The 12,077-nt window shown below is 47.4% G+C and overlaps 1 protein-coding gene across 1 annotated transcript in view; it reads left to right on the top strand.

Annotated features, from left to right (window-relative positions):
* The window catches only part of Pappa (pappalysin 1), a 226,608-nt gene that overhangs the window by 167,190 nt on the left and 47,341 nt on the right, over positions 1-12,077 (top strand). The window contains exons 14-15 of the mRNA XM_076843159.2: positions 8,022-8,190; positions 10,402-10,585. Of these exons, the coding sequence (XP_076699274.2) occupies positions 8,022-8,190; positions 10,402-10,585 (353 nt within the window). The remainder of the gene's footprint in view (positions 1-8,021; positions 8,191-10,401; positions 10,586-12,077) is intronic.

Below are 12,077 nucleotides of genomic sequence, written 5' to 3'. Positions count from 1 at the left end.
GTTTCTCTGCACAGAATTCTGAGTGAAGTTCTTAAAGTCAAAACTGGAGGAAGCCTCAGGGATGATCTAAGACATCCAATAGGTTCAAACTTCTGTGTTCCCAACCAGAATTCCAGGGCCCAGACAGGAGAAGAATGGTTCCAGATTTGCCCAGCATTTCAAGCTTGTTTAATGGGATCCAAAAGGAGAAAGGGTTGTCATGTTGGTGGGCTCTGCAGAACAAGGCCCTCTGCAAGGCGATCATGCCTGCCCTGTACACCTGAGGGAAAGGAGAGAAAGAGGCGGTGCAAGGGAACACCAGCCTTTCCCACGCCCCTGCTCCCACAGAGGACACAAAGGGTGGTTGCAAAATCCACATTGTTTTGCACCCACTGTCTCCAGCGTCTGTTGGGCCAAGTCTGTTGCAATCGTTCAGAGGCAAGGGCTCCGTAAATATCGCTCATTGTCATATTGCACTGTAAGAGGGCCTTTTTATCCCGGACTCTGTAGACTCTATAAAAATAAGTTAATTCTCAGAACCCAGGGAAACAATGTCAGTGGAAAATGCAAAAATGTTTTCCACAGTGCCTTCTCACACCATCCGACCATCCACAAGTTGACTGACACTAGCACAGACTTCGCTGAATGCTTAATTGACAGTTCCTGGGCCCTCCATCAGCAGTAAGGAGTTTTTAACCTCTGAAGCAAATCACCCCGTAGGTATTTGTTGAGTTCTTTGGTTGTGAGGGAGGACCATTGAACTGAGGCCAAGTCCTGTCTCAGACTCAGGTGCTGTATGACTGTGGACAAGCTGTTCTCCCTCTTTGGGAAAAGAATGATGCTGGACTGCATGTTCTCTGGGGTTCTTTCCAGTTCTGTCTGTGGTTCCCAAGAGCGAGGAGAGGGGAGAGGATAAGGGAAGGCACAGACATCTGTTGAGCCCCTGATAAGCACATTGTATTGTTTCATTCTCACCTGTCCTGGGAGGTGTGACTCAGAGAGACAGGATAGGTGAGTCAAAGACACCCAGGCAGTAGGAGGCAAAACCTTGCTCTGTCTGTCCCTGAAAGGCCTGCCCTGCGCACCTCATCAAGGTAGGAGAGAAGAGGAATTTTCAGGACTGGTCACATGGGAGTTTCTGCTTTGTGGGACTCTCGTAAAGGGGTGGAGGATGCCGCCCTGAGGGCTTTGCCTTTTTTCTGAGCCTAGCCTGGGCCAGACTGAGTGTGCAGGGTTAAGGCTCAGGGCTGCAGGACCTCCTTCCAGAATGCCCTAGTGGGAAAGGACAGCAGCTGTTCCTGGGGAACTGTGAAGACATTTATCAAAACAAGCAGGACCCTGCAAATGTGCAAACGCATTAAAACAACTGGAGAGGAAAGAAAAAAAAAAAAAAAAAAGTCAGCAACAACTGTAGGACGCCCTGAGATGTTTTTCTTCATTCTCAAAATCACCAAGGTAAATAGCATCCCTTTTTCTTTCTTTTTTTTTTTCTTGTTTTATTTGTTAGCATCATTTTTGATAGCACGAATTTCAGCTGATTGTAGTTGGAACCGCCCACTTTACTCTCCCTTGTCCCAGGTAGTGAAAGGTGCTATTTCTCCCTCCCCTTCCCCCCACCCACACCCACACCCTTTCTTCTCCTCCCTCCAGCTCTCCTTCTCCTTCTCCACCCCCTCTATTCTTTTCTGGCTGTCTCTCCTCCTCCCTTCCCTCCCTCCCTCCCCACCTCCTCCCCTCCTCTCCTCCTCCTCCCCTCCCCTCCCCCTCCTCTCCCACCCCCTGTCCTCCTCATTTTCTTCCTCTTCTGAGAGTGGTGTGATATCCAGTGGACTGCCTTGAGAGAAGCTTCACTCTAGCAAAATCAATGCCAGCGACATGTTCTGACCTAGATTCAAGGGTCCCCAGCCCCTGTGCAATGCTCAGTATAAATTCAGAGGCCCAAGAAAACAGGATCAGCTTTCCAATGAGGGGTCCAGTTGTGGAATTCTAGCCAAATCCCAGCTCTACATTGAATTGCGAAAAGAGGAAAAGTTGGGGGGAGGCGGCAGCCACAGGGGTGGGGGTGGGGAACATAAGATGCTTCCTCAGTGACAAAAGTGCCATCATGATATTGAGCCTCAGTGTCTCCCCCCCACACGCCCCCCCCCCAGAACATCCATACATCCAACCTCCTGGTTCTAAATGGAAAGTAAACAGTTTATTATAAAATTCAAGGGATCATGTATTTAAACATTTATTCTCTCTTCTTCTTCTTTCTTCTTCCTTCTTCTGACCTCTTTTATTATTTTGTATTCTTTTTTTTTCTTTCACCTAAAACTCTTCCCCATTCCACTTGCTGTTCAATCCAGAGAGAGGCAGTGTGGTAGAGAGATAGTGTTCAGAATACCATCTTTGGTGGGGAACAAGCCCTTTGTATGCCTGGTATGAAATCTTTCCAACCAGGGTGGACCTGGGCTGCGGTTTGTGGGGCGCCCACAGGCTGGAGCTAGAGTGCTCACTGCTTGGTCCCAGGTGTGGAATACCCTAGACATCTGGTGGGGATTCATAGAAGAGTGGAGCTGCTCCCAGCAGAGGCCCCAGGCTGCCTGTTGCTGCCCACCTCTGCATCCAACTTCCCTGACTCACAAAGGAATCAGGGCATGTCACACATGGGTAGGCAGCCACTAATCATAGGGACGTAGCTGCAGATGGAACTGCATGCCCGAGCATCACTGTGCCTTTTTTGACGGTACCGGATGCTGCTGGACTCTTCTCTAAACTATCCTTCAGCTCCTGCCCCCTTCAGTGAGCTACCAGAATTCCTGCAAGTTCTTTGCCTTGTAAGTACTTAGGCTCATCAATGCCTATCTTTTCCCATTCCAAAGGGCTTCAAATTTATAGACCTCTGTTGTTGGTCTTCATAAAACCATGGCACCTCAAATGCAAGCTTTTCAAAGATTCCCAAGTTCTGTATCCTTATTCAGTAGGAAATTCAGGGTCCAGACAAGGGACATGAGCCTTGTAAAGCCACCCAGCAAGTTAGGAGCAGAGCCAAGCTTTGAATCTGGTTCTTAGGAATCTGCTTCTCTTTCCTTTTTCACCAGAAGTTTCAAGACTGATGTCCCCTCGGCCAGATGAGGCCACAAACAGTTTTTTCATTAGACTTCATTAGTTACTATCTTTAATTAGTTGCCAAAACTTAAATACCAGAAGAGTTCCTATTAAAAACTAGATTTCTTCCTCGAACTCTTTCAAGAAATCATGAGATTGGAAAGCAACAGGCCCTCTGTCCCACCATGCAGCCTTGGACTGAAGTGGGAACAGCTCTGCAGTGGCCAGACACATCCCACCCCATCCTGCTAGTCTAGCCTTTCAGGTTCTCTACCTGGACCTCACAGGCCACTGAGTTTGCACCTCTGCTCTGCAGCATCTTAACCTCCATACTGAGTCCCAGTGCTGCTCCTGGAAATCCTGGGTAGAAGGGTCTTTTAGGATAACTTACCCTGGGAGTCTCATTTCTGGGCAGAAAATTTAGGTCCCCTTGTGCTAACTGTTTCTCAGCCTCAGCTCCAAGTTGATCCCACAAGAGACCGTATCCAGCATTGTACATGGTGTCCACCGGCAACCAAAAAATGCCTAAACCACACCTGTTATTATCTTATTCTCCATGGAATCATTGTGGCTGAGCAGCAGGTCATAGGCGGGAATCCACAAGTCAAAGGACAGAACTTGGGAGAAGGCTTCACCAGTTTTTACCCTTGGCCTTCCTCCTGATTCCAGTACTGCCCAGGTCCTGGCTGTTAGGTGCAATTAGTGTCTATTTCAGGCAGCAGTGGGGACAGCAGTTGGGGGATCACATAACATTCTACTTCCATTTGGAACTTGAGTCTGTAACTAAATGCATGAAAATATATGTATAATATACGTGCAGAGTTTGATCAGCTCTTTATCATGGAGGCACAGGTTCTGCCTTTGACCAGGTGTGAGAATTTGATGCAAATACCCATTGTCCTTTCTCCCACCCATCCCATCAGCCATCTTCCTTCTTTCAGAGAAGTGTCTTCATTTTTTCCCTTCTTTTCTTGTTTTTATTGACTGTCCCTCACTAGTATTAAATCCATTGTTTGGTTTCCTTAATTTGGTTTTGGGTTTTATATTTTGGAAATGACAGTTATGTGGAAGGGTTTATTGGGGTGACATTTATCATTTTTTTTATTTCTAATTTTTATTTTTTATTTTATTTTTTCTTTTTAGTTGTAGATGGACACAATACCTTCATTTTATTTGTTCTTATTTTTTATGTGGTGCCGGGGATCAACCCAATTCCTCACACATTCTAGGCAAGCTGTATCCCTGCACCACAACCCTGGCCTCGACTTTTACCTTTTTTGAACAGTGCATTCCCACAACCTTTTCCAACCTCCACGATGGTAAGGAGAGAGTGGGGACCTAGGGAGCACACTGGCAGACCTCTGTCAGAATTCTGTCTAAGCTGAGGGGCCCTGAGCAAGCAGCTCAGAACTCTTAGTCCCAAATGGAACTGATTTCTCTACCTGAAGGAGATACCGTGTGGTTGCAGATATGATGATGTGGGTGAGCCTCAGTGGCAAATGCCTGGTGCAGATCACCTCCTTCTCCCCCTTTCTTTCTGTTTGCAAGTCTGCAAGGTAGGTGCAGTCAGATGTGCCTAAAAACCAAGGAGGACTCACTCTCCAAACTGTGTTCTAGAAGACCTTAGTCCTAAGAAATGTCTCATGAAAAAAAGAAAGGTATAAGCGTTTGGAAAATCCTTCAACCCTTTGCTTCTTTCTGGACACTGTCCATATGCATTTGAATAGTCAAGGTTCTGAGAAGTCCTGCAACCAAGAAAACTGATTCATTAATCCACTGCTTCCCATTCCTACCTGCCCAGGAAGAAATTTCAAGACCAGGGAATATTTTCTTTCTATAGCAGAAAGAGGCAGAGTCAAGAGAACACCTGGGGGAGCTTCATTGTTCCCAAAGCATTTCTCAGATATTTACCTTCCCTTTCTGCAAACACACCATACCCTGTCCTGTCCTGGATCATCACGCCGGCTCTTCAGTCTGCCTGGGACACCCTCTGCTCCAACACTTTGTATGTCGGATCCCTTCATTTCGCCCAGGTTTTAGTTCAAATGACCCTTTTTTCTTGGATCCTTCCATTACAAAGTCCCCACCCCCCAACACAAATAATCAACCTCTATAATTTCACTTTGTTTTAATGTCTTATGGTGCACATCACTATCCAAAATGCTCTCATTGGTTACCGTTCCTTGGCACTGTCCTGCCTTTTTAAATACACAGGGACCACCTTTTTCAACTGACAGGACAGCAGAGGTCAAATGCCTATCCCCTTACTCGTTCCCTCCAAGAAAGCCTGACTCGGTGAGGCCCCCAGTCAAGGGCTGTTGAATGGACCAACAGATGGATGGTATTCCCTCAGCAGATGGTTCTGAGAGACCAATCATTTTATTGTTTTCACTTTAAAGATGAGGAAACGGAGGCTCAGGATGTCACATGAATTTCCAAGGTAGAATAACGGATAAATGGCAGAGCCAGGACGTGCACTCAGGTCTACCTGATCAAGAAGCCTCGGGCTTTTCCTCCATCCAAGGAAATGAAGCGTTTCAGTCTTCCACCTCCCCACGAGGAAAATCTTTAATGTGACCGAACAAGCCGGGTGCTGGTTTTCCCTCCATGGCTCAGAGCCCAGAGAAGAAAGTGCTTTCTCCTCTCTGGGTCTTCAACAGGGCAGGAGCCCCGGTGCCTTCTGGGAGCAGAGTGAGCTGTCCACTCTGTAAGGCGCGGGGGTCCGAAGAACAGCTCGGTAGCTGGTAGCTCATGGAGTAAATCTATTTAAATTGGAACCATGTGGCTCTTCCCCAGCGCTCACACGATGTGAACAGATGCATTGTTTGGTCAAAGCCCTTGTGTGGACGCCGCAGTTGCAGCCTCTTGGAGGTCTCCACGTGGCACAGCACCGGGCTGTCAGGAGTGAAGAGAGGGTGGAGAATGAAAGTAGTTCTGCCAGCACCATTTAATGGCAGTGGCCCTGCCTTTCAGAAAAGAGGTGTGTGGCCAATACAAAGCCACCCCAGGGAGGGCCTGAGCCCTGAATTATTGCTTGCCCTTCTCTGAGTATTCAAGAAAAGGAAAGGGAATTTGTTTGTGATTTGTCCTGGAGGCTGTTAGCTCAGTTTCCCTTACTCTATTTTTGCTAAACATTTTTTTTTTTTTTTGTACCAGGGATGGAATTTAGTGGTGCTTAACCACCGAGCCACATCCTCTGTCCCTTTTTATTTTTTATTTTGAGACAGGTTCTCAGTAAGTTTAGGTTCTCACTATGTTGCTGAGGCTGGCTTTGAACTTGCTATCCTCCTGCCTCAGCCTCCCCAGCCGCTGGGATGACAGGCCTGCACCACCACACCTGGCTTTCACCATACTTTTGATCAGTAGGTAGTTTATGGTGGGGAAGGCTCAGCGGGATATCCTGAAACAGCCCCAAGGAAAATATTGGGAAGCTCTTCTGAATCTGGTTTGGTAAAAATGTTTTCCGGTATCCTGGATGGAAACAGGAAAATGAGAGTCTTCAGATTCTGGATGCAAATCTAGCTCACGGTAGGCCAAAATGCAAAACTGTGCTCACGGTAGGCCAGGTGCTGGGGTAGAAGCAGCAGCAGTCAGACAGAACAGGGCGTAAGAAGCCTTGTGGTTTGGAATAAAGTCTCAGATTCTTAGGAGCCATTGCAAGGCACCACCCACTTTGTTTCTTTCAGTTTAGACAACATCAGTTGCCAGGCATTTTTAGTCACAATGCAAAGTACACTGAGATGAAAAAGGTCTTTCCTCTGCCCTCAGGATATTCTAGTCCTGGACCATGGGCAAGGTTAACAGCAAGGACTCTGGGGTCACACATGTGGATGGGAAGATAAATAGGTGACTTAATCCTGCTGGCCTTCAATTTTTCCAGCTCTGAAGTGAGGAGCATTTAGTCCACAGGGTGCTTGTGAGCAAAGAGTGAGCTCTTGTGCATAAGCCACCAGTGAGTTATATTCCCGCAGTCAGCATAGCTGTAACACATGAGGCAAGATCATCCAGGCACAGGGGTTGATGTTGTTTGCATTCGTATCTTTAAAGGCTGGCACAGACTTCAGTCCCTGTGGGTCCCCAGGCCCTGTGTTTTCAATGCATTCAGCATGAAGCACCTTTGTCAGAGAAAGAACAGCAGAATGCTTGGAAGGGAGCTCACTTGGGGAACAAAGGGAAAATTTCCTATAGCAATCGCATGTAACTCAGCTTCGAAGAATTGGTAGGATTCAGATTGGCAGAAGAAGTAAGGACAGCAATTATAGCAAGGTGCAGGGCATGCTATACAACTTTGCTAAGAATACTTCAGTTGCTTCACAGGTACGAAAGACTTTTACTTCCATCACTTGAGTCTCACGGCTCTATGAGGTCAGCTGAACTTGAAGGTACACAGAATCCTAGAGAGACATTTGGCTTGTCCAGAGTCACACAGCTTCTAGGGAAGAGACCACAATTGTATTGATAAAATTAGCAACCAGTTATCGAGTGCTGATTATGTGCCAGGAACTCTGCTCTGTGTATTTCCCGAATTAACTGGTTTAATCCTCCCCATGACCCTTGAAGGTGTTTACTCTTATAAAAAACAAAGAGGTTTTCCCTCAACCCAGTGGTTGAAAGATAGGAAACTCAATAAATAGTTGCTGTAATCCTAATGATCCCCATTTCTTAAATGGAAAAACTGAGGTTCTACGAGTTTTGAAATCTGATAACCACAAGCCTTTCAAGTGGTACGATTTGAACCCTAGGTTGTCTGTCTCCAAAGTTGAGCTTGTAAGGATAAATCTTACGCATGGCCTCCAGAGTCAGTCTTCTCTACCTCAGCCAGCACCTCTTTCTCCACTTAGCCTCAGCCTCCAGGAATTCTGGGGAGAGAGGCTCAGTCTCTATTTTCCAGCTGGATTGTGGTTTTCCTGGGAGGAAATCCCTTCTGACCCTCTTGTTTTTTCCTTCTCTAGCTGTGTGCACTTTGCCTGTGAGGCCACCGACTGCCCAGAGCTGGCCGTGGAGAATGCTTTTCTCAATTGCTCCAGCAGCGACCGCTACCATGGCGCCCAGTGCACTGTGAGCTGCCGGACAGGCTACGTGCTCCAGATACAGCGAGACGATGAACTGATCAAGAGCCAGGTGCGTGCAGGTGCTGAGTGCAGAGCCCTGGTGAGGCTGGCGGGTGCAGAACATGCTCCCGCAGAACCCCCAGCACTTAAGAGGGTTGTCACCCAACATAGAGACTAGATTCCACCCCACCCCCAACAAATGAATGGATCAAGCAACTAACAAAGCCATCTGAAATCTCTGAAAGAAGGCTGCTTGTACAGAGTTGTGTTCCACGCCCGCACACCACCATGTCTGTTGTAGGTTGCGAATCTGCAAGACCATGGGGCTGAGCATTCTGGAATGAACCTTGTGCAGTCAGAACTCTATCATATTAGAATGGGGCAGCTTTAGGAAGAGGTGAGCCCTTTGTCTAAGAGGTGTTCTTCCATTCATCCATCACGAAACATGTGTCCACTGTGAATCAGACGCAGTACTAGATCCTAGCGATTAAAAGAGATCTAGTCCCTGTTCTCAAGGAGCTTAGTGGATACTTAGGGAGCAGAGACAAACAATTCATGAGTAAATGGCCTGGAAACATAGGGTGATGCAAGAAAAGTGCCCTGGAAGGGTGACATGACATTGTGACCATCTAACGGAGAAGCAGACAGCTAAACAAAGCAGTGCATGCTGGGGGAAGGGATAGGTGTATGCTCTGGTAGGGCAGGAGTGACAAGCGGAAGCCTGTTGCTGACAATGAGCATGTCACAGGTGGAAACACTGTCCTTTTTCTAAACTCACTAAGTCATCAGGCAAGAGGGTCCAGCTGGGTCCACTGGTGTGGGGCCCTCCCAGCTTAGTTAGGAAGTTTAGGACAACAGGGAGCTGTTGAAGGGCACGGCATGGTCAAATCATGCTTGACAAAGTCTCTTCTGGCTGCCCACGTGGGTGGGCTTGGAGTCCCGCGGTAAGACCTCAGCAGCAGAGAAGCTTCGGGAAATCATTAGCGGCGTTCATGGAAGATGTGGACGTGTCCTGCATGAGATCCATGGTCCTGAGTGGATCTGAGTGCCGTGGCAGAATATCGCTTCGGTCAGATGTTACTTTGGTATCTTGGGTGGGGTATGGGGAAGTGAGAGATGTTTATAGTTGAAAGTCTTTCCGGTCCTGGGGTTGGAGGATTCCAGAGCTCTGTTGTTAGATACACCTTTTTCCGGAGCCCTGCCAATAGCCTCTGCCTTCACCCTGCAAACACACAGGGCACATTCATTATTGCTGGGAACGCCTATTTGTACAGAGCTTCTGGGCTTGCTCATCTGAGACACCTACTTCCGTGTGTCAGACATGGCAGGTCTGAACGCCTATGGAAACAATTAGGCTGTTTGGCAGTGGGACCTCTGCTGCTTTGATGTGTACTTAAGAGAGGAAAATGTCCTTTGCTTTTAAAAAATCTCAGATCAACACTTGGCATCCCCAATCCCCTGGGATTTGGCGGCTTCCTCCTTGAATAGAGGCCCGGGGCTGCCAATGACTGTCCGTCTTTCCCTTGGCTCTGTGGGCATGGCCTCACCCTTCCACCTACACAGCCCTACCATCTTGTAATTTAGTTCTGATCTCTGTCAAACCTTTCGTTTTTCCTACACTTGTTTGTTCTTCATGTCTGTCTCTCTTGACTATCGAGCCATCAAATCTCAAATTAGGGAGTGGCTCTTAAAGCAATCCTGGGGTTCCACCCACTGGTGTGGCCAATGTGAGAACTGAGATAAGGAAAGGCGCTTGCTCATGCTCTCCTAACACCAAGGGCAAACTCCCAGGCCTCCTCTATCCCAGAGCAGGGCCTACTATGCATCAAGCCCTCGACTGGACCCCTGGTAGCCTACTCCAAGAAAAGAATTCCAAGTTCAACATTTAATCATGTTTCTGAGTCTTTTTTATTAAAGAAATCACCATGTCGGTCTTACGATCAATAAGATGAAAATAATAGTCTGGAAGATGCTACAGGCAGCTTTTAGAGGGCATAGTCTTTGGATTCAAGTCCCATTTATCTTTTTTTTTCCAGGTGGATAACCTGGGACTGATCATATAATGTCTCTGAGCTTCAGTTTCTGCACTTGTAAATGAGGTGGGAGCTGAAATATCTAATTCACCCAGTGGGGGAGATTGTTCACCTGAGCGAACGCTCACTGCTAAACATTGGTCTCCGGTCTCTGGACAAGACTCCGTTGTTACCTGGGAGAGTCGGGTATTTTCCCACACTCAGGGTCCAGTCTGCTGTCCCTCACTTCTCCTATCTCTGTCTTTCAGGTGGGACCCAGTGTCACGGTGACCTGCACAGAGGGCAAGTGGAGCAAGCAGGTGGTGTGTGAGCCGGTGGACTGCGGCGCCCCAGACCACCACCACGTCTATGCCGCTTCCTTCTCCTGTCCTGAGGGCACCACCTTTGGCAGCAGATGCTCCTTTCAGTGCCGTCACCCAGCTCAGCTGAAAGGTATCCTGGGCCCTTGGCCTCAGCTTGCCACCCCCCTTTACCTGTGGGAAACCTAGAAGCCACTTCCAGGCCCTCCTTCTGGGTCCTAAGTGCCATGGGCTGGACCACTTGTGTCTGTGCTCCTAATGTCTTCCTACTGAGTGAATTTATGTCAACTGCCCCTGCCGTGTCATTAGGTAAAAAAAAAAAATATATGTAGGTACAAATGGCAGTCAAGTTCCCTTCAAGAATGCAAATCTTATAATACAAAATAAATAAATAAAAGAGAGATAAGGAGGGAGGGAAAGAGTAATATTTGGAACTGATGCAATTAATTCACTCTGTATGATTAGGGCCCAGTAAGCCCTGTGAGTACCTGTTATTAGTATCTCCATTTCACAGAGGTGAAAACTAAGTCCCTGAGTTTAAAGAAGCTGCCCAAGACTGTTCTACCAGTGGTGGGGACTCTGTTGTCTCCCAAGTCTCTCTGTCTCTAATGCCGGCTGCTCTTCTCTGGCAAGGGGGTGGGCTGGGGAAGGAGGAGCAGGAATGATATCATCACCTTGGCCTGGGCACTGGTGGAACTGAATAAGAAAAAGTGTGCAGACTGGAGAAGAGTCCACACTTAGAAAACTAGCGAGAGATGGTCGGCAGGTCCTGGAGTGTCAAAGGAGCTCTCGGAGCGCAGCAAGAGTAACTGGAAATATTGAGAACTCAAAGCCCAGTGAAGGAAGGGAAGAAATTTGCATAAACTCACAGAGTCACTCTGCAGCAATTTCAGGATGAATGTGTCTGGCTTCTAATCAAGTATGTACTGTGTTTTGACATGAGACTGAGTTTTGGAGGGTGTCACAATGACTCTCACTTCACAATTTAAAATTTGCTCAGCTGATCCAGTGTACTGGTTAAGAGTTCCAATGCTTTGTCCACAGATAGTGTATCCCTCTTGAGCAATTTGGAAAGTGCTTACTCCCCGTGTCTTGTATAGTTGTTCCCTTCTCACTAGGCTTGTGTCATGCCTGGGTGCTCCAAAGCACTGACCAACCCAATTCCCAAAGCAGCACAAAGAGAAGTGGTTCTGGAAGCTTCTCTGCTTCTGTGGAAGTCAAATGAAATCACCCTGCCATATCATTTACTTTTTTGGGGGGTGGGTACTGAGTATTGAAATCAGGGACACTCAATGACGGAGCCACATCACTTGGTATACCAGAGGATATATCACCCTTTTATCAAATATCCAGAATAATACTCACTTGGACATGGGGTCCTAATTTGGGGTCCATCATGCTACAGAGTGTGCCTGAATGGGCTTCTGTGGCATAGGGAACTTCCCTGGAGGCAAGTTCATGAGTTTCTTCTTCTTTTTTGGGGAGAGTACCAGGAATTGAATTCAGGGGCACTGGACCACTGAGCCATATCCCCAGCCCTATTTTTGTGTTTTATTTAGAGTCAGGGTTTTACTGAGTTGCTCAGAGCCTCACTTTTGTTGAGGCTGGCTTTGAACTCACAATCC

The sequence above is a fragment of the Callospermophilus lateralis genome, chromosome 2, assembly GCF_048772815.1.
Source record: "Callospermophilus lateralis isolate mCalLat2 chromosome 2, mCalLat2.hap1, whole genome shotgun sequence".
NCBI lineage: Eukaryota > Metazoa > Chordata > Mammalia > Rodentia > Sciuridae > Callospermophilus > Callospermophilus lateralis.
The sequence above is the reverse complement of the archived record's forward strand: the minus strand, read 5'-3'. Positions and strand labels throughout refer to the sequence as shown.